This window comes from Herpailurus yagouaroundi, unplaced genomic scaffold (genome assembly GCF_014898765.1).
Source record: "Herpailurus yagouaroundi ecotype Mexico unplaced genomic scaffold, PumYag 100, whole genome shotgun sequence".
NCBI lineage: Eukaryota > Metazoa > Chordata > Mammalia > Carnivora > Felidae > Herpailurus > Herpailurus yagouaroundi.
This window is the reverse complement of record NW_024412391.1, coordinates 80,175,332-80,198,910: the sequence shown is the minus strand read 5'-3', so window position 1 is coordinate 80,198,910 and position 23,579 is coordinate 80,175,332. Positions and strand designations below refer to the sequence as shown.

General features: G+C 35.9%; 1 protein-coding gene across 3 annotated transcripts in view; it reads left to right on the top strand.

The window, feature by feature from the left end:
• RELN (reelin) overlaps positions 1–23,579 on the top strand; it is a 532,794-nt gene that overhangs the window by 312,875 nt on the left and 196,340 nt on the right. For all 3 annotated transcript variants that reach the window (XM_040472867.1, XM_040472866.1, XM_040472865.1), the window contains exon 11: positions 7,179–7,324. In XM_040472867.1, the coding sequence (XP_040328801.1) occupies positions 7,179–7,324 (146 nt within the window). The remainder of the gene's footprint in view (positions 1–7,178; positions 7,325–23,579) is intronic.

Sequence of the window (23,579 nt, the reverse complement as noted above, 5' to 3'; positions counted from 1 at the left end):
GCCATTTTAGAGTTGTCGTAACTATTGCCAAGTAATTATACACTTGTCACAAAATATACCATAAATCGAATCTTTATGAATCTTGGTACGAAGTGGTTCAAATGTGAATGCTGAACGAATCCAGAAAATAATGAGAAAAAAAAATACTCTTTAAGCTCCCTAAAATTCACTCACCATGGTTGAATCTATTGTGTTGACTAGAGAAAATGCACTTCAGCCCTCCTGCACCTGGACTGTGTTCATGGCCAAGTTTTTGGTTTTTTAACTGGCATTAAATTACCTAGAAATTGAATGTGTGGAAAATGACAGAAATTCATTTTGCCTCATGAGAGAAATCATTCTTTTCCTATTTTGATTTTTTAAATACAGCATGAAAGTCTGTACCTTTAAAGACAATTGAACCAGGATGTAGAAAATATGTATTTCTATGTGATAATAGCTATAGCACAGTGAAAGGCTTAGGAAACACAATGATGTGCAGGCTGTAAGTCAGTCACTTTCTAATCACTCAGTCACACATCTCACTTTAATCCAGAAACTCCTATACCAATATATTTTATTTCCAGCCAGACTTTGGCTAATTTATGACTCTGCCAACAATGCCATTTTAATTAATTGTATTCATCTTATTTCTCTTTCCTCTGCTCCTCACATCTCATCTATTTGCATTGCCTAGATTTTAATTAAAAAACCTCTCCTCTCTAAGGAGCAATCTGAAGTGGCAAAAATAATCACTTAAAATATTACAGTCATTAAAAAATTGGCTGTGGTGGAAGCCATGCATTTTCAATTTTCCTACAAATGATGTTTTAGCTTCCTTTTAAAGTGCACTTTGTATCTGAATTGTCTGCCACCAGCCAGCTTGGCTATCAAAAATGGTCTTCCAGCTGGGTGGGCTGAGTGACAACTCCTTAATGGAGGAAATGGATGGCTCTCTGCTCATGTGGAGGGGAAGCCATACCAGGCAGATTTCATTCCATCTGCCACCAGCTCTCTGCAAGCTGGCATTGCCCAAATGCCCAATATACTCATTCCAACGAAAAGGGTATCGTCAAAAAAATAAATTGTAACGTTACAGATGCCTGAAAAAGTCATGGGGGGCCATTAGACCCTAGGGAGGTAATATTAAGAGGTGCCTCAGTGTTCATCTTTGACGAAAACCTAATTAAACTATGGTGGGGGCGATTGCAAGTCCTTTTACAAGTACAGAGGTGAAGTCATTACCATTTTCAGCAGAGTATAGGCAGCAACCTTAGAAAAATGCTATCCTGAATTGTGGCCAAGGACTTGTTATATTGAGGAATTTGCACTGATGTTTCCTGTTGATGCTTTTCTGAATGGCAAATTCTTGTCACTTAGCTACACTGTGTTCTGCTTTTCAAGTAAAGGAAACCCATTTAGCTGCAAAGTAGGAAAATAGTTTCATTTGACAAATACAAACAAATAAGGACTATATTTAAGGGATTTTTAAAAATTGGGGCTCTCTAAGGGCACCTGGGTGGCTCAGTCGGTTAAGTGTCCAACTTCGGCTCAGGTCATGATCTTGTGGTCCGTGAGTTTGAGCCCCGCTTCGGGCTCTGTGCAGACAGCTCAGAGCCTGGAGCCTGTTTCAGATTCTGTGTCTTCCTCTCTCTCTGCCTCTCCCCTGCTCATGCTGTGTCTCTCTCTCTCTGTCTCAGAAATAAATAAACGTTAAAAATTTAAAAAAAAAATTGGGGATCTCTAGTACTTAGAAGTATAAAGTATATGTCATTGATCAGTGCTAAAATAGTGACACAAAGTAAAAATAATTATAATTAATATCATAATTAATGTACCCTATGAGGGCTAGAAATAGAAATGTTTAGAGCCATCTTCAGAACTTATACTTTTATTTTGCCCCAAATACATGCTTAGTTACCTGATATATAGTCACCATAAGTCAGTCAAAAGCTATGACTCAAGAAATAAAATTTTATGATCGTTTGCTCAAAAAAAATCTGATAGATTTTTAGTATACTCAGAGTACTCCTGAATTCCAAAATATTCTTGTTTTTATCATTTCAAGAGCTCATGTGTTTCACAAAGTTAGACATTCTACTTTCCTTTGAACTTGTTTAGATTTTTATTGTTATTGCATATAAATGACATGAGTTTGAATAGATGCTGAACAAGAACAGCTGGGTATTAAAATCACTGAAAGCAATTTCCTGAAATTCTTTTCATACTTTCAATGTGCATTTTGCTTGGATCTTAAACATAATATACTGATAATATACAATGCAAGTTCTTCCGTAAGAAAAGTGGCAACAAGTATCTTGCATTATTAAATTTTCCTGTCCTTGGAGAATTTTTGGTAATCTGCCAAAATTTGGAGGACTTTTAAAGTTCTAATTGATGGTTCTATCTGCTCTTAAAGTGAATGAATGTTGCAGTATTTTTACCTTATGATATTGTAAGTCATATTCTTTCACATTTTACTAAAGGTTTTAAGTTGATCTGAAGAATTTTAATGACTATTCTAATGAGAAACACAATTAAAAATAGATTTAAATATGTTTCCATTTCTCTATCACCTACTGCTAAGAGTATGGAATATAATATCTTATTTTTGGCAAAAATATATATTCAGAAATAAAATAGTGATTATTTTATACCAACAGAAGTTTTAACGTTTATTTATTTTTGGGACAGAGAGAGACAGAGCATGAACGGGGGAGGGTCAGAGAGAGGGAGACACAGAATCCAAAACAGGCTCCAGGCTCTGAGCTGTCAGCCCAGAGCCCGACGCGGGGCTCGAACTCACGGACCGTGAGATCGTGACCTGAGTCGAAGTCGGTCGCCCAACCGACTGAGCCACTCAGGCACCCCCCAACAGAAGTTTTAAAAACACACTTCCACATGCAATATTACTTGTGCTTCTAACAACATCTGTAGGGAATAGATATTATTGATACTACTCTATAGCTTGAGAAACTGAGGCCTAGAGGGGTAACGGACTTATGCAAAACGCGTAGCTATTAAGTAGAGTAAATGTATTTGAACACACCTTCTGATTCCCTTCCTCAAACTCCTTGAGGATGGATAGTAACTGAGTTTTCATTCTTTGCCATCTTGATTGTGTTTGGTTTCTAGTATTTTGTTCTTTTCCAGCTTTCATCTCCTCAATTCATGTAAGTGCTTAATTAATTGAGGTAGATTTTAGGGGAGGGTTCAAGCAACCCCATCACCAAGGAGGCCATGAATTCCTGTCCAGAAGCAGAGATGCCGTATCAAACAAGCAGAGGTCCAGGGATTCTATCCCAATCCAAATGCATTCAGGCATAAATTCTTAGTTTGGAGAATATCTGGGAAACCAGGCCCATTCTAAGATTTTGAGCCCCTGTGACCAATCCTAAAATAGAAATCACATGAAACTCTAACTTGCCTTGTAACTGATTTAGGAATCCTCAGAATGAGAACCCTAAACTGTCCCTCTGCCTTTCACAGGATTCTTTTTTTTTTTCTTGATGTTTATTTCATTTTGAGAGAGAGAGAGAGAGAGAGAGAGAGAGAGCACAAGCAGGGAGGGGCAGGGAGAGAGGGAGACACAGAATCCAAAACAGGCTCCAGGCTCCAAGCTATCAGCACAGAACTTGATGTGGGGATCGAACCCATGAACCGTGAGATCATGACCTGAGCCGAAGTCGGACAATTAACCAACTGAGCTACTCAGGCACACTTCCCCTCGTTTCACAGGATTCTTAAGTACAGGGTCAGTATACAGTCAAATTCTCAGTAGGCCCATCCCTGCCCATTCCTGCTCAGATGGCTCAGGAATGCACCAGTTTCACACAAACTATCCTCTATAGGCCAAATTACCTTGCTGGTTGGCATTACCCTGACTCCAAACTTTGAACACATTGGGTTCTGCTCACAATGGCAGAGGCAAAAATTGTGTCTTGCTGTCCTCTGCATAGTGGGGAGTCGAGGAGCCATCCGTTACCGTGTGTGTGTGTGTGTGTGTGTGTGTGTGTGTGTGTGTGTGTGTGTTCTGTGCATCTCCAGGCCCTGCTGCCCAGAAAATGACAGCCCCATCATGCTAAGAACTAGGGGAGGTTGAGCCGCCTCCTGCTGGGTTGTGGCTGTTTACTTTGCATGTGTCACAACCCTTTTTTTGGTAACATGTTGCAGCACTAAGACTATGAAGAAGAGAATATTCAAAGATCAGTACTTCTTCTCTACACCCAAAGGACTTTGGGCCTATTTAGGAAGGGAGAAAAGAGCTAACTGTGAATCTTCTCTTAAACCTGACAGACAGGATTAGGAGATTTGTAGTGCAAAGGCTAACACTATTAGAAACCACTGCCCTGTTTGTTTGGATTTAGATTTGGCATTATTATTCTTTTACTACAAGTTGTTAAAAAACAGCTCCTTCCCTATTGAAATAATAAAACTATGCTAAAAACCATACCATTATATCCTTCACAGAAACTTGCCAAAGACAGATTCTACTAGTTATTATATCCTATCATAGTAGCATGAAAATTGATTAACATTCAATTAAGGTATTACTATTTTTTTAAATTGCTTTATTTATTCTTGATGTGATAAATATTACATGTGTTTCATATGCTGGTACTACTGTAATTACAGTGTCAAAAATGTATATATGGTAGATAATTTTCAATAATTATATAATTACAAATGGTCTATTCAACTACCAAATGTATTTCATAACAGCAAAATAACTAACAAAAAGATCCTTTAAAAGTATTTCTATTTTTCTAAAACAATTGATTTTAATTTTTTGAAATAAGTTTAACAATATGCAGTTAAACAATATCTAGTTTTCTCACGACTCTTTTAACCTAAATTTTCCAACTCAGCTAAATTAAAATATATATCAAATACCTTAATAATATAAATTTTTGAAGAGTAGCAAAACAATTATTTGTAACACGGAGTCTTAAAATATTAACAAACAATTCTGAAGCAAATGGAACCAAAATTTAAATAATTAAATTGATATTTAGCCAGTAATGACCAAGGTTTCATGTTAAGTGATCACTCTTTTTATTGTGTAAATTGTAACGGAATTACTCTGTGTTCATACACATAGATGTTTCACGTATGGCTTTTCCTTAGACAATGACGAAATGTGTCCTTTGCACTGATACCAGAGTCCTTATATTACTTCCAGATAAACATACATGACAGTTGTTCAGGATTCCAGAATGTGAAGATAATTGTGAAAAACGTTATTTAGAGTTCAGTGGATTTATTAGGAAAGTAATCTTTTTCTAGTTAGCATTTGGGGTCTTTACAGGATAAGAGTAGTAGATTCTTGGGTTTTGCCTTTGACAGTTTCTGTTTACTGTTAAATAAACTGAACCCTAGTTTTGATTGGTTTGTGTGGGTTAAGGATCACTTATAATGAGCTCGGTTTAGCATCCATGAATAATGTGTATTCACTTTGGTGGAAGAAGATTCTCAGGCAGGTGATGCATGCTATACACTACAGTATGATCTAAGATGATGACAAGCTCTGTTGAGTGAGCCTTATGTGTTAGCGCTGTGAAATGACTCCCCCAAGATCAGATGCTCTGAATCTCTTGAACTTCTGGAAGCTTCTGGAAGCTTTATTTACTCTTTCAGTACAGTACTCTGATTCTTCCCTCAATTGATTTTATCAGCCATAGCCAGTTTAATTACCATAAAACATTTCTTTGCACACATTACTCCCCTATTTTAGGACACCACTGCCAACAGAATATGATAGAGATCTCTTAGACCACTACTTGAGATTTTACTCTCAGTCTCCAGTCTAATTCTCCAAATCTTGCCTACTTATCACCTTTGTTGTTCATTCATATGTGTCATTCAACTTGGATCTTTTTCTGTCCTTTAAAGCAAGTTGAGGACCTGTTCATCCATGAAGCCTATGCATTTAGACCAGCCCTGGACAGTGATTCCTACCTTGTCTCATTCATTAGCATTTACCATCTGCTTTCTAGCATTGAGAAATATCTCTGGTATCTCTCAATGAGACTGGGATTTTTTGAGAGCCAAGACTATGTATTATTATACTTCATTATAAACCCCTTTCTCCAATGCCTTCCTTAATACCTTCTACATAGTGAGTTCTCCATAAAAGATTAATTGATTACTTGAAAAGACATAGCCCATATAATTCATTCATTCATTTGTTGAATTATTCAACAAATATTTTTTTTAATTCCGACTATAAGCCAAGCATTGTATTTACAGCAAGAAACAAAATGGACATGATCCCTGCTCTGTATAACTTAGAGTCGCTGGACCCAATATTTTCTGTCCAATTACTTTCCTTCGTTTCTATTTCATTTTCAGAATATATAAAGCCTAAAAGAATGTTTGATCTTTCTTTTATTAGTATTTCTGTAATATGACATACTACCAAAAAGTAGTTAATAAAAACTTACATTTTTTAAAAACTAAACATTCAGTTTTCTCAGAGTTTGATCTTACCTTTGACTATTCACTTTAAGCTGAAAAACTATAGGGTAAAAAAGTATCACAAGAAATACTTTGTTTTTAAATTTTTTGTAAACCTTGTGCTCTTTGGGAGAATAACAAAGATTTTGATTTCCCAGCTCCTTATTGTAAGCATCACACACTACTTAGGTCTTGTCAGAAACTTTTACTCAAAAGGTAGCTGAGAATATACGATCATATCAGGGATTACTTTGACCTTTTCTGTATTCCCTGTTTTGATTAGCTGGCTTTTCTACTCACATTCCATTTACAGACAAATTGTGAAAGGTGTGAATGGCAAGCCAGAAATATACAGAATATTGAAAAGGTCAGTGTGATTTAGCCCATAAGCACGGTATTGAAAATATATGACAAGTCATTATCACACTTAATTCCCATGACAAGGACTGGGCGAAGATGGGAAATTATACCAATTAAAATATTCTTGTTTCATACTGAAGGCTGGAGTGGCAAAGCTCAAATAGCCTCTTGACTCCTTTTTTGTAATAACTTAATAAGTTAGAAAGAAATTGTAATTGAATTAAATAAGACAAAAAAGAGGTAACAAGCTCTTCTGATTTGAGAGTCCATCATAGAGGGAATAGTATAATGACTTCTCTAAAAACTCTAATTATACATGAGTAAGACAGATACAGCTACAAAACCAATTCAACAGCCACCCCATGTTCTCTTTTCATCTACAGCATAGCTGTCAGTCAGATGGGAATTCCATTTATTTCCATGGAAATGAAGGCAGTGAGTTCAATTTTGCCACCACCCGGGATGTAGATCTTTCTACAGAAGATATTCAAGAGCAGTGGTCAGAAGAATTTGAGAGCCAGCCTACAGGGTAAGTAATTGCTATCTTCCATGCTGTGCATAGCACTTATATTTATTCCACTGGACATATTTTAAATGCATATTACTCAATAGCAAAAGCATAGTTAAATCAGTGCTGATTATTCTTATCATAGACAGGACAAATGGGTCACACTTGTCCTAAGCATTCTTTATTAAATAATCAACTATTTTTATGTGTATTGAAATTTTATAATTGCGAATACCTTTTAACTTCAGCTGAACGCTTCTATCTCATTTTCATTTATTCAGCTTTTACTGGGACTAAGTCTTTTTCATTGTGTATAGGATACAAAATCTTTCCACTGCTGTTACATTGAGACTTTCAGTTGTCTTCCTGGAGCCGGAGATTTAAAGATGCTGCTACCTGATTTTCTGTGGAATGTGGTTTTGGTCTATAAAAATGGTTTAGAGAGTAAAATTTATCTTTGAAAGATTTTTAAAAAAGGAATATAGGACTGACGTTGAAGAAGAAGAAAGCTAAAACAATGAGGGAGGTTTGATGGTGGTATTTTCTGGCCATTCTGAGCTGTGTGCTGTCTTGTGTCCCTAAGATAGTTCCTATTAATTGAGGAGCATATTCCCGGAAGTTAAAGTTGAAAAAAGTTAGTAGGTTCAGAGAATCTAAATTTATAAGGTAGTGTGAGTAGGAAGGAAAATCTAGAAGTGGTTTTTTTTTTTTTCAGTAAACACATGTGATCAGGTCCTTATTGTTTAGTGTATATTTTCTAAGACTATGATGGAGATGAATGAAGTTAACATAAAGTATAATTCTATAATGAATATAAAATAGCAATAATTTAACTGTTAACTTTGAGAAACTTTTTCCAGAACACAACATTTGAGGTGGTCGTGTCTCTCTGATTTCAACAAATAAAATCAAAACCGGATGGAACCAAAAGGCAAGAAGTGCCCAAGAGTGCAAGAAGGCCGTGGCTCTCTTGATTTCCGTGCCTCCCATTCATTGCCCGGGGGTGCATTCAGACCCAACAGGATAGAAATCTGGCCAGCAGCCTGAGCTGCCACTGCCTCTGTGACCTTTTGCTGCCACATCAGGGTCTTTCACTATTGAAAGCTAGATATCTGCTGTGGCTCTTCACTGTCTCCGGGAAGTCCAGCCTGTGGGGCAGGCCAGGTATGCCTCTGAGGGAGGTTCACACTTTAAGGGAGCCAATTCCTTCAGAGCCTAGCAGTGATGGTCAGGCCCTTCAGTCCATAAAGCTTCCTGGCACCGTTGAAGTTCCATGTCTAGTGCAACTTCGGTTTTTCCTTGAGGGACCCACACCTACTATTCTCCTATTTCATCTACATCTACATTTCATCTCCCCCAGGAGATCCTACACAGGGCTCATTCTAATCCCCTTACAAACGGGTGGGCTTTGATGGGGTCCAGAATTTTGACAATGCAAGCAAGGCTTCTTTATCTGTCTTTTGGAGATAAAGAATCATCACCAGCGTATCAGTTCTCTCTTTCTGATTCCTGATACAAAAGACCAATTCAAAACCCTTTCCTGGTTATGGAGCTTGACTGCCTATAAGAGAATCCCGAATCTTGAAACACAAGACACTCATTGACCCTCACTCGTCCATCTCTCCAAGCTAATATCATCCAGGCAGGCGTGATGAGTCATCCTCTTCATTGGATGTCCCCCACAACCCCTGGGGACTCCAGTGGTTCCCAGTGATACCCAGCCCCATATAAAATTTATTTTTATTTTTTTAAAGTTAATTTATATATTTTGAGAAAGAGAGAGAGCATAAGTGCAGGGGGGTGGAATGCAGAAAGAGAGGGAGAGAGAGAATCTCAAGAAAGCTCTGCACTGTCAGCAGAACCCATTGTGGGGCTCAATTCCACGAACCATGAGATGGTGACCTGAGTCAAAATTGAGAGTCGCTTAACCGACTGAGCCACCCAGGTGCTCCGATAAAATTTATTTCTTTATTATTTTTTTAGTGTTTATTTATTTTTGAGAGAGAGAAAGACAGAGCACCAGAGGGGAAGGGGCAGAGAGAGAGAAGGAGGCACAGAATTGGAAACAGGCTCCAGGCACCGAGCTGTGAGCACAGAGCCTGACAGGGGGCTCAAACTCATGAACTGTGAGGTCATGACCTGAGCAGAAGTCAGATGCTCAACTGACTGAGTTCCCCAGGTGCCCCTCAAAATGTTTTTAATTATGACCTTCATACCCATCTATCCCCTATCCCACCATCCTCTCTTTCTATTTTTTTTCAGCTTGTTGCATCATCAAAATCATTTATAAGAGAACAAAAGAAAAGCTTTTTTGAATGGATTAATGGTCCATCCAGTAATCACCTAGTAATATAACTGAAGATTTAGTACAAACAGAAAACCATGAATAAGGCTTAGAAAGGAATTGATTTTATATAAGAAGAAACCCAGTATATCTTAGAAAATTACAAGTGCAGAGACATAGCTAGCAAAAAATTACTCCAATTAACAGAGCAGACATTCTGTTTTCACAGAGTACTGGTGATATAAGAGAATTTGTGGTTAAACCAAATCATTCACCCCCCCCCAAAACAAAAAGAACCAAAAGTATTTATGCTTGAAAAAAGAACTAAAGTGGGGCACCGTGGCTCAATCAGTTAAGTGTCCAACTCTTGGTTTCAGTTTGGGTCATGATCCTACAGTTTGTGAGTTCAGGCCCCACATCAGTCTCCATCCTGACGGTGTGGACCTGATTGGGATTCTCTCTATTCCTCTCTCTCTGCCCCTTCCCTGCTATCTCTCTCTGTCTCTCTCAAAAATAAGTAAATAAACTTAAAACAATTTAAAGAAAAGGGAGCTCAAGTCAGTACAGACACAGAAGAACATCAGAACAAATTCCATCCACTTGGTGACTCAGGTGGTTTCATTTATGCTCTTTGGCCACTTCTCAGTATCGTGATATATCAGAGTTTTTGGTCACAGTTAAAAGGCTAATACTTTCAGGCCTTGGCATTGTCAGCAGATCTCTGTTCCAATAACAAAATAATGTGCTTGATAAAAGCACCTGTGCCACCCTAATTGGTATACAATTAATTCATCCAGGTTCTAAAAATAGTACATGATTCTAGCAACTACATCTTAGGATTATTTGCAGCTTTTCCCCTAGGATATCAGGCCACACCCCCCAGATTTCCCTTATTTATGCTCTCATCTGGTGGCCCAGTCATCCCACTTGGCATTATGTTATAAAGGCATAAAAGGATAATGAGAGGATCTAGTGTTTTCTGTGGTTGCAGTGATGATAAAAATGCTGGTTTAGTCCTGTGTGTGTGTGTGTGTGTGTGTGTGTGTGTGTGTGTGTACCCGTGTCCCCTCTCTGCATTCACCCACTCCCAAATGGCTTTATTGGTCTAGGAAAGAATGCTGTCATGATAGTTTTTAATCATAGCTTCAGGAAAGAAATCCTGTCACAAAATCAAATTAATGTGACATATTTTTACCTAGGGTAAGAACTGACAAAGAAAACCAGATTAGGAATTTGGGAGTGAAATCTTGATGTGTTTTGTTTAACCAGCCAGGTTTACTAAATATTTGTCTCATTCTTCAACTCAATCATTATCACCCACACTGACAATCTATCATTACTGGCCCACATGCTAAAATAGACAGAAAACTTAGATAGTAAATTAGAATTGATTGAGCTGTCTAGCTTTGAGGTGACTTGTTTTAAAAACTAAAAAATTAAAGAGTAAATAAGTTAATTAAATTGTTAACCCACATATAATATTTGCACATCTATTAACTGTGTTTTTCTTCGGTAAGAATTGTGAAAGAGAAAAATGAATATGTGCTCCTCTCTAATAATTTCAAAACACTTCATAAGAAAGAAAAGAAAGCCACCATCATTATGACTATTTTTGGAGTCCACTTTCCCAAATATTCCTGTTTTCCTACCATTTGAGTCCAGCTATTTGATTTCACATCACAAAGAGGCAAGAGCTGTTTGCCTCTCATATCTCAAAGCTGCCCTAAATCCAGTGTTGATAGGTTTATTTTTTTAAGTGGGATCTTGAAGATTTTTTTCTCCTTTTCCTAAAGAAGACACATCTGTTACTTCAGCAAGAGAGAAATTTTAATGAGTATACTGATAATTTATGTCTTTCTGAACTTTGGCGTCACTTTACAAACACATCATTTAATTAGCAACTACCATATTTCACCTAGCTGAGACTGCCTTTAGGTGGGAGGGAGCTTTGTAGAAAAACACACTGCTATAATATAGATTTTGTATATTTCTCTTTTATCCCAAATGCAAACATTGTATGTTTTTACTATTAAAATACCTTTAAAAAAAAAACCTGTTTAATTGTTGTCACTAGAGCATTCATGTTAAAGAGGAACTCCACAAATGTAATGAATATTCAAATACTGAATCATCTATATGAGACATGTCCACATGTCTCAAGTCCTTAGAGATTACAGAAAATGAGCAAACATCTGTAATGACACTATAAAATAAGAAAATGTGCCTAATTGGGCCAGGAATTATAAAGGATTGTACAAAAAGAGAGAGAAAAGAGGAAAAGATCTGATGGAAGGAGGAAACTATAGTCCCAAACGCATGTTTGATAAGACACTAAAAAAGATGTCTCACCAGTGCTCTGGGACACAGATGCTGGACACAGGAATCAGGACGGGGCTCTGAGGCACTGCTGTAGCGACTGCCAAGAAGGTGAGCCCCTCAATACACCTACTTCCAAAGGGAGGCTTTTCTGCTCCCAGGAACAAGCAATGAATGTGGACAGTTGGAATGGAGAAGCAGGGCAATTCAGGTGACTGGAAATCTCAAGGAGAATGGAGGCCTCTCATTGCAGTCCCCCCAAAGGTCCATCTGCCCCAATCTGTGGCCATTTTTACACCAAAATGAAAAAAATAATAGCAGATACAAATATAAGCAAATGATCTAAAATGAACAAATCTTAGGAAAATCACCTCCATTTAAAAAATCATCAAACTGAAGAACTAAGGTTTGAGAAAATAGAAGTAGCAGAATAAACAAATGGAGATTTTATAAGAAGCATAATTAATATCCTCAAAGGGATAGGAGAGCATACTGCATTTGAGGAATTAAAACAGATTTTATGAGGAAAAAATAGAGATGTGAGAAATGAAAGTATATGATTGTTAAAACAAATTTAATGGATTTTCTTCTCCACTGAATATCAGCATAGGCATAGCTGAAGAACAAATTAATGAGCTATAAACTTGAGTCTTCAAACTTATCCAAAACTTATGGTCACTGGATATAAGAAAAAAAGATATAAAGTATAGGAGAGAAATTGGCTCTTCTGATGTTAGAAAAATAGGAATTCCTGAAAGAAAGGTCAGAAAGAATAGATGGAATGTAATATTCAAAGATATTATTGAAGTTGCCAAGATTGAAAAAAGAATAAAGAAAAGACATAGTTCCTGTGAATTAAATGTTTAGCAAGATAAATGGGAAAATGGCCAGTCCTATAGCACCAGGAAGAAACTTCAGAACACTGATGCAGAAACCCAAAAAGCTTCTAAATGAGCTTCATCATACTTTTCTTGGTAGCACTAAGCTCAAGTTTAAAAAAATGAAGAAGTTATCTAGTTCTGTAAAAATTATTCAGAACATAAAATTCTTCTCCAATTATCATACAAGTAATTAGGAAAAAACAAAAATCTTTTCACTGCTATATATATGTGTGTGTGTGTGTGTATACACACACACACACACACACACACACACACACACACACCTCATGGTGACCGTGTTTTTTGTAAATAACCAAAAAACCTACAGTAGAAACACAAAAAATAAAGAGAATAACCCTGAAATAACATAACACTGAAAAAAAACCATCAAACCACAAAAGAAGAGACCAACAGAAGAATAAAGCAACAGAGAAGAACTATAAAAACAACCAGAAAACAAATAACAGAATGACAGTAATAAGTACATACCTATCAATAATTACTTTAAATGCAAATGGACTAAATGCTCCAGTCCAAAGACATACAGTGGCTGAGTGGATAAAAAAAAAAAAAATAAGACGTTTTATATGCTGCCTAAAAGAGACTTTGGATACAGAGACACACACAGACTGAAAGTGAAGGGATAAAAAAGATATTCTTATGTACTCAATATAGCAGCACCTAAATATATAAGGCAAAATATTAACAGACATAAAGGGAATAATTGGCAGCAATACAATAAAAGTAAGAGACTCTAATACCCCACTTACCTCAATGTCATTCAGACAGAAAAATCAATAGAAAGCATTGGCCTTAAACAACATATTAGACCAGATGGACTGAATAGATACACATAGAACATTTCATCCAAAAACTGAAGAATACACACTTTTTTTCAGGTACACATGGGACATTCACCAGGATGGGTCATATGTTAGTCCACAAAACAAGTTTCAGTAAATTCAAGAAGACTGAAATCATATCAAGCATCTTTTCTAACCATAAAAATATGAAACTTGAAATCAACTACATGAACAAAACAGGAAAAAACATAAACACAGGAAGACTAAGTAGTTACTAAATAACCAATGGGTCAATGAAGGAAAGAGAACATCAAAAAATACTTTGAAACAAATGAAAATGGGAATACAACTTTTCAAAATCTATGTGATACATCGAAAGCAGTTCTAAGAAGGAAGTTCATAGTGATACAGCCTACCTCAAGGAACAAAAAGAATTCCAAATAAGTAATCCAACTTTATACCTAAAGAACTAGAAAAGGAAGAAGAAAGCCCAAAATTAGTTAAAAAAAAGAAAATAATAGAGTAGAAATAAATGAAATAGAGACACACACACCCCAAAAAACATAGAAAAGATCAATGCAACTAAAAGCTAGTTCTTTGAAAAGATAAAACCAATAAACTTCTAGCCAGAATCATCAAGAAAAAGAGAAGACCCAAATAAATAAAATTGGAAATGAGAGAGAAGTTATAACTGACATCACAGAAATTGACTACTATGAACAGTTATATACCAATAATTTGGAAAGCCTAGAAGAAATGGATATTTTCCTAGAAACACAGTCTTCTAAGACTGAATGACAAATAGAAAATCTAAATAGACCAATTATAAGTAATGAAATTGAATTAATAATTTTAAAAAACTCTCAGCAAATAAAAGTCCAGAACCAGACAGCTTCACAGGTAAGTTCTATCAAACATTTAAAGAATAGTAGCAATCATTTTTTAATTACTCCAAAATACTGAGAAGAAGAACACTTCCAAATTCATTTTATAGCCCAGAATTACCCTGATACCAAAACCAGATGGAGAAGACTACACACACACACACACACACACACACACACACACACACACACAAGATAGTTACAGGCCATTATCCCTAAGGATCATAGATGCAAGAATCCTCAAAAAAAATTAGCAAACCAAATTCAACAAGACTAACATGATCATACACCATGATCAAAGTAAGATTAATTCCACAATTGCAAAGATGGTTCAACATCCACAAATCTATCAACATGATACATTACATTAACAAAACCAAGAATAAGAATCATAAATTCATCTTAATAGATGCAGGAAAAACATCTGACAAAATTCAACATTAATTTATAATAAAAACTCTTAAAGTGTGTATAGAGAGAACATACCTCAATATTATAAAGGCCATAAATGACAAACCCACAGCTAAAATCATACTCAAGGTTGAAAAGCTGAAAGCTTTTCTTCTAAGATTGTGAACAAGACAAGTATATCAGCTCTCACCTCTTTTCATGAAACAAAGTTTTTGAAATCCTAGCCACACCAATTAGGCAAGGAAAAGAAATAAAAGACATCCAAATTAGAAAGGAAGATGTAAAACTGTTATTGTTTGCATGTGACATGATAGTTTATAGAGAGAGAACCCTAAAGACTCCACCAAACACTGTTAGAACTAATAAGTTAATTTAGTCAAGTTGCAGGATATGAAATTAACATTCAGAAATCTGTAGCATTTCTATACACTAATAACAAGCTGTCAGAAAAAGAAATTAAGAAAACAATCCCATTTACAATTTCATCAAAAAGAATAAAATATCTGGGAATAAATTTAACCAAGGAGGTATAAGGCCTACTCTGAAAACTATAAGACATTGATGAAAGAAATTGAAGAAGACACAAACAAATGGAAAGGTACATATCATGTTCATAGGTTGGAAGAAAAATCTTACTGAAATATATATATTATCCAATCTACAGATTCAATGCAATCCTCATCAGAATACCTATGGCATTTTCCACAGAAATAGAATAAAAATCTTAAAATTTTTATTTTAAAAAAGACCCCAAATAAATAAAAGCAACCTTGAGAAAGAAGAACAAAGTTGTAAGTTTTTCACTCCCTAATTTCAAACTATACTACAAGCTATAATGATCAAAACAGTATAGTACTGGCATAAAAATAGGTAGATGCATAGATCAATGCAGTAGAATAAAGGGCCTAGAAATAAACCCACAATTATATGGCCAATTAATCTATGACAAAGGAGTAAAAATATGCAATGGAAAAAAGACTGTTCAATTAATGATGTTGAGAAAACTGGACAGCTACATGCAAAAGAATGAAACTGGACCACTTTCTTATACCATGTACAAAAATAAAGTCAAAATGGATTAAAGACTTGAATGTAAGTTTGAAATCATAAAGTTCCTAGAAGAAAACATAAGCATTAAGGTCTTTGACATGGGTCTTAGCAGTATTTTTTGACCAGTCTCCTTTGGCAAGGGCAACAAAGTCTAAAATAAACAGATGGAATTACATCAAACTAAAAGTTCTTGCACAGCAAAGGAAGCCATCAACAAAACAAAAAGGCCACCTGCTGAATGGTTGAAGATATTTGCAAATTATATATCCGGTAAGAGGTTAATATCCAAAATATATAAAGAACCTATGCAATTCAATATCAAAAAAACCCAGGCAACTCAATAATTATTAAAGTTGGATATTATATACATGGGATTTTGCTGTTAATTTTCTTTCTACATTTGCATGTAATGTACATGATAGAGAATAGAGTCAATAATATAATAACTTTGTATTGAGACATATGGTAACTAGACTAATCATGGGGGTATTTTCATGATACATAAAAATATTAAATCACCATGATCTCTACCTGAAGCTAATAGGATATTCTATGTCAATTATACTTATATTAAAGAAACAAAAACCTTTTCAGACACAAGGGTTCAGAAAGTTTATTACCCCCTGAATCCTCTCTGAAAGAACTACTAGAAGATACATTCCTGGAAATTAATCCAAGAAAAATAGGATAGATTCAAGAAAGAGTTTTGATCAAGGAAAAAAAATTAAAGCTTGTAGCTCAGTCTGAATAAGTATTGATTATTCAAAAGTTTTAACAAAAATTTGGAATTAAAGTCCAGATGACCTCAACATGAGGGGTACAGAGGGAGAGTGACAAGAAGAGAAGGAGAATAAGGAAGTAAAATACTGCCAAAGTTCCTAACTTGCTTGAAGTGAGGATACAGATCTGGGATAACTCTTTTTTTTTCTAAGTTTATGTATTTATTTTGAGAGAGAGACCAAGAGAGAGCATGCAGGGGAGTGGCAGAGGAAGAGGGAGTGAGAGAGAGAATCCCACCAGGCTCCATGCAGTTAGTGCAGAGCCTGATACAGGCTTGAACCCACACACCGTGAGATTACAACCTGAGCTGAAACCAGGAGTCGGAAGCTTAACCGACTGAGCCAGCTAGGCGTCCCTGGGAAACTCTTAATGTTAATAATAATAATAATAATAATAATAATAATAATAATAATAAAGTTAATAGAAAACTTTATGTGTAAATACGTGTGTTGAAAAATTAGATTAGCTAGATATAGGCCATAAAACTTCTAAAGCATCAGTGTAACTTAGGACACAGGGAGACTTAGTCTCATACATGCCAGGAAAGTAACAAAGAAAACAAAAAAAAAAAGAGTAAATAGAAAACAGAAAGCAATGTGTCAGGAATCAATCTAAACTTATCAGTAACCCAGTAAATTTGACTGACTTATATTGATTTATTAAATGAGATTTTCAAAGTAAGTTTTTAACAATAAGATATATATTTGCAATAACACAAGAAATTGAAAATCAAAGTACAGAAATAAATATACCAGGCAAGGGGCGCCTGGGTGGCGCAGTCGGTTAAGCGTCCGACTTCAGCCAGGTCACGATCTCGCGGTCCGTGAGTTCGAGCCCCGCGTCGGGCTCTGGGCTGATGGCTCGGAGCCTGGAGCCTGTTTCCGATTCTGTGTCTCCCTCTCTCTCTGCCCCTCCCCCGTTCATACTCTGTCTCTCTCTGTCCCAAAAATAAATAAAAAACGTTGAAAAAAAATTAAAAAAAAAAATATACCAGGCAAATGCCACAAAAGAAGGAGGAATATTAAAATCAGATATTTGAATCAGATGAAATAAAATTCAAATTTAAGCTTAAAGGGCTAAAAGGGGACATTTTACGCAACAATATATACGGAACACTTGGCACAATGTATCACACATAATAAGCAATCAAAAAACTTAAAAATTAGTTGTTATTCCACCTATACTTGGTGTTGGGAAATGAGGGAAGTGGTGCTCAAAGAAAATTATATTTGAGTTAATTAATGAGATGTAGAAGAAACACAAAGTTGAAGAGGCCAATGAAACCTAAATTAGATTTTCTAAATAAACCAATGAGTGTCATTAAGAAAAAAGACCATATTAGTTTAAATGATAATTGGATATATTTTAAAAGCATGGAAGTGCTAAAATGGATCTGAGTAATCTTGTTGCAAGCTGTTAAAAGACATCTATTACATCTTACTTATTCTGGTTTGGCTTTGACATGGTCTCTAACATTGCTTTCTGTTTAAGCAAATTGCTTTTATACTTTAAAAATATAAACAGGGGCACTTGAGTAGCTCAGTCAGTTGAGCATCGACCCTTGATTCCAGCTCAGGTCATGATCTCACGGTTCATGGGTTTGAGCCCCCATCAGGCTCTGTGCTAATAGCTTGGGATTCTCTCTCTCCCTCTCTCTGTCCCTCCCCTGCTCACTCTCTATCTGTCTCTCTCTCAAAAATATATAAATAAACATTAAAATGTTTTTAAAATATAAACAGTAAAATTTCAAATAATTAAAAAGTAAGTGCTATATTGTTCTGGAGCTCCTTCATAGAAATTCTAAACCTTTAATTTTCAGGACATTTACACACCATCTTTGCTTTTGGTTTTATCATCCTTGAGTAGGTTAATAGCCCCCCTCCCCCGCCTCTAAACCAGCTGTCTGTGTGAGCATCCAGAATGTAGTGACTGGCTTCCCTTCCAAGATAGCATCTTCTTTATTGAGGTCACAGAGAAAACGAAAATGAAATCGGAATCCTTCCAAATTGATTTAATTTCCGACAGCTTGGTACAACATTGGCCAGTGATTTCTCTGGAAGGTATCAGAGGAGGCTCTTAACACTGAGATGTTTAGATGGTCACTTTTTCGACCTGTCTGTTCTCCACAACCCTTCCTCAGTAGTTCACCTGATAAACACCGGCCACAGGGCACTCCTGAGTATCTAGGAATTCTGTGAAATAAGAGAACTCTGACACCCCAAGAAGCATGGTTTGGAGTTATCTGTACTCTAAACACATTCAGGAGCATTAGGGAATTGACAACTCCTCAGGCCTATAAAGTATGCTAAGTAGTATAACTATGTATGAATATATTTTGAAATTCAAAAATAGGAAAATGATGGGGCACCTGGGTGGCTCAGTTGGTTGAGCATCTGACTCTTGGTTTTGGCTCAGGTCATGGTCTCACAGTTTGTGAGTTTGAGCCCTGTGTTGGTCTTTGTGCTGACAGCGTAGACCCCTCTCTCTCAAAAATAAATAAATAAACTTAAAAAAAAATAGAAAAATGACTAAATATAGTTTGTTTTGGTATATACATAATAAAATATTGTGTGGCTTATTTATAATGAGTTAATAATAGCCTGGAAAATGTGTACATTACTAATGTAAGTGAAAAAAGGCAGAGAACAAAACCATGTATGTAATATTACAACTATTTGGAAATATACATCTAAAAATATTAGAAATAAAGATACTAAAATATTAATTGTGCTTGTCTCTAGGATAGTGTGGTTATGGGTGATTTTTTTGGCACTCTTTATTTTCCAATTTTTCAGTAATGAGAATACTGGTATCATAATAGAAAACAAATAAAATGTCTTTTTTTAATCTTCAAAAAATATTTCCAACTGTATCTCTCTATGTGGGTGTCTTCTCCCAGGCCACAGATATCACTTTTGTAGAGTCTTCCTCTAATTATTATTTTATTTTGAGAGAAAGTGTGAGTTGCAGAGGGGCAGAGAGAAAGGGAGAGAGAAAGAATACCAAGCACGCTCCACACTATCAGTGCAGAACCCAACATGGGGATCAAGCCCATGAACCATGAGATCATGACCTGAGCCAAAGTCGGACACTTAACTGACTGAGCCACCCAGGCACCCTGAGTCTTCCTCTAATTAAAAATTAAAAGCAGAGGTGCCTGGGTGGCTCGGTCAGTTAAGTATCCGACTTCAGCTCAGGTCACGATCTCACAGTTTGTGAGTTCGAGCCCTGCGTTGGGCTCTGTGCTGACAGCTCAGAGCCTGGAGCCTGCTTCGGATTCTGTGTCTCCCTCTCTCTCTACCCCTCCCCCACTCATTCTCTGTCTATGTCTCTCTCTGTCAAAAATTAATAAACATAAAAAAAATTAAAAGCAACTAGTGGCAAATACTGCACATGATGGAATACCTAGAATTCCAGTATACCAGCAAGACATAGAAGAGATGCTTGGAGGGCAAATTTGCTTTCTCATATTTAATTTTGCTGACTTTTTCAAAGGTCAGAGAGAGAAAGCAGTCTTTAAACTACTAACCTACTTCCAGTTCCCTCCAACTTCCATTGCTTTTCTACTGCCATTCATACCCTATTAAGATAACTGTTTTATAAAGTTGCTCTGAAGAAGCTCTTTCAAGATATATATTATTTAAAAAAACACCTTGTCTAAGATTATAGAAAAAATTGAGCACAATGGTTTTCTGAAGTCAGCCATGGCTTAGTCTCTGATAGATGATCTACTATAAAGAAACTAAAATGCGAAGTATTATGTGTTTCAGTGGCATTGCTTGCTAAGTGGATCACACCTACAGCTGACTCAAAATGTCTTTCTTAAAATTGAATGTTATCCAGTGGTGGGTGGGGAGAGGAACAAGGCAATATAAACTCAGTTAAGCAATTTTATATTGGCTACCTTGTTCCAGAGAAATAGTAGCAAAAATATCTTACATATAACCATTGAATATCAAACCTGTGTATAGACCAACAAGAACAATCTCCATTATGGCCCCTTCAGTGTAAGTTGGTGCTTTTATTAAAAATTGGCTTTAAAATTATTTAGATTTCTAGGGGCACCTGGGTGGCACAGTATGTTAAGCGTCCAACTCTTGATTTTAGCTCAGGTCATGATCTCATGGTTAGTGAGTTCAAGCCCTACATTGGGCTCTGTGCTGTGTCAGCACAGATTGTCTCTCTCCCTCTCTCTCTCTGCCACCCTCTCTCTCTCTCCCCCCCCTCAGAAATAAATAAATAAATATTAAAAAAATAATAAAATAAAATAATTTAGAATTCTTCAGAATAATTTGAGCATCTTCTTGTATTTTCTTTGTTTTTTTTTATTTTTTACAGTTATTTTTAATATAATTTATTGTCAAATTGGTTTCCATGTAACACCCAGTGCTCATCCCAACAAGTGCCTTCCTCAATGCCCATCACCCACTTTCCCCTCTCCCCCACCTCCCCATAAACCCTTAGTTTGTTCTCAGTATTTAAGAGACTCTTATGGTTTGCCCCCCCCCCTTAACTTTTCCCCCTTCCCCTCCCCCATGGTCTTCTGTTGAGAAATTTTTGTTTGTTTTTAAACTATTGAATTGTTTATTTCTCAAACTACAACTCTTCACTATTATAGTAAATTCCATATTTCAGCACTTCACTAGAAACTTCATGGGATAAAATGACCATTGATTGAATTCTGGGACTATAAAAGGAAAGGATGCCTCCTTTTAAAAACACATTAGGGGAGCATCATCTTATATTTTCTAAAAATTCCTCCCTCTTTCCTACCCAGAAGAATTATGTTCCCTCTGACTTTGAATACGTTTCACAAAAATGCTTACAAAGCTAAAGAAGGATTTTATTTAAGCTTATAATTCAAGGTAAGCAGAGTGAAGATAGGTTGGCAGTCTGAGTTAATATTGTATGGAGTGGATCTTGTTTTTTCTTAAGCATGTTCATTTTTATTAAAGCAAAACCCACTTGACCGTTTAGATAACAAAATAATAAAGCAAGGGGCCCAGGATATTATAGACAAAAATCATAAACAGTACCAAAGACTCATAGATAAAGTACAATTTTTCTTGCAGCTAAGTATCCCCTTGCTTAAAGATTAAGTAGTAACACTTGCATATTGTACTGCAACTCTGTCCAGGACTGTTTCTCTGCTAATTATCATATGAAAAAATAAAAATACTCATTATAATTTAGAAATTCATTTGTATCGCCTCTTTGCCTTACTTTAAAACAAAGATAGCACCATGTTTTACAGGGGGGAGAAAAGGAAACTAACACTTATTGAGACTCTGTCATGTCCCAGGCAATACATTCTTTTCTCTAAACATCCTCCAGCCTAGGTTATATTTCTGTCTTATTGGTGAGAAAGCTGAGTGCTTTCACCCATTCTGAAGACAATATTCTTTATTAATGTTATTCCAACAAGAGTGTAAATCAACGTAATGCATGTAATAAAAACCTAAAACAAAATTGAATTTGAGTGAAATACAGGGGAACCAATCGAAGAAAAGAATATTTGAAATGCAGTGCATGCAGGGAAGCTGTCAAATAGAGCTCATCCTTTACCTTCACCTAAGCTGTCATGGTAGAGGGAAAAACCTACATGCGAAGGTTGAGAAGGCTTCAGTCGAAGTGCACAACTTGCTAGACCTCTCAGGGCTCATACTCAAGATAAACCTCATGAATATAAATGAATGTGGAAGGGTCTTTACCCTTCTATGGCACATCCCTTATTAAATAATAGAGAATTTATCCCAAATAGAGACCTTATGAATATAATGAACTTATTTAACCTCAGAGAATTCGTAGAGATTAAAAAACCTTATGAATTTGGTAAATGTGGGATTTCTTGGCCAGTCTTTATTCTATATCTTAGCTTAAACCTAAAGTCGCCAACTTTAGGTGATCTAATATATTCTGGAAAATATAATAAAACAAATCTTCGTAGGTAATGTGAAATGTTTTATTACCTTTAGAGTCTTTTATGCCAATATTTATAAACAAAAAGATGTGTCTGATTAAATTATGGCTTCTATTGCCTGTGTTCATATTCTTACTATTTTTATCAACCTAGAATGAGATAATTTAAGTTTCCATTCTGAATTATAATACACATAAATTGAATGCCTTTCTTCTTTTTTTTGAAAATTATTTTTTTATTGCAAAGAAGATAGTTAAAGTAAAAATCAAAAGTTCTCCCATGCTAACCCCATTTCTCAGAGTTAAATGTACACACGTTTTTTCAGAAAATTTTCTGTGACCACACACACACACAAACACACACACACACCACCTGACAGATCACATTTTGTATACTATATTACAACTTGATTTTTTAAAAACTGACAACATTCTCGAATGTATCTTCTAATTAGTAAATATTAATCATTATTTCAAAAAAAAGATGTACCAAAACTGAGGGTTGATGGGGGGTGGGAGGGAGGGGAGGGTGGGTGATGGGTATTGAGGAGGACACCTTTTGGGATGAGCACTGGGTATTGTATGGAAACCAATTTGACAATAAATTTCATATATTAAAAAAAATTAAAATTAAAATTAAAATTAAAAAAAAGTTTAAAAAAAAAAAAGATGTACCAGTTTATCTAACTGAACCCCTATTGATAGACAGTATTTTAATGAGATAGACAGTATTTTAATGAAAATTTTTGTATACTTGTTAAAGTATTTTTGAAAAATAAATTTCTAGGGATGCCTGGGTGGCTCAGTGAGTTAAGCATCTGACTCTTGATCTTGACTGAGATCATGATCTCACAGTTCATGAGATGGAGCCCTGCGTCGGGCTCTGCTTGGGATTTTCTCTCTCTCTCTCTCTCTCTCTCTGCCCCTCCCCTGCTCTCTCTCTCTCTC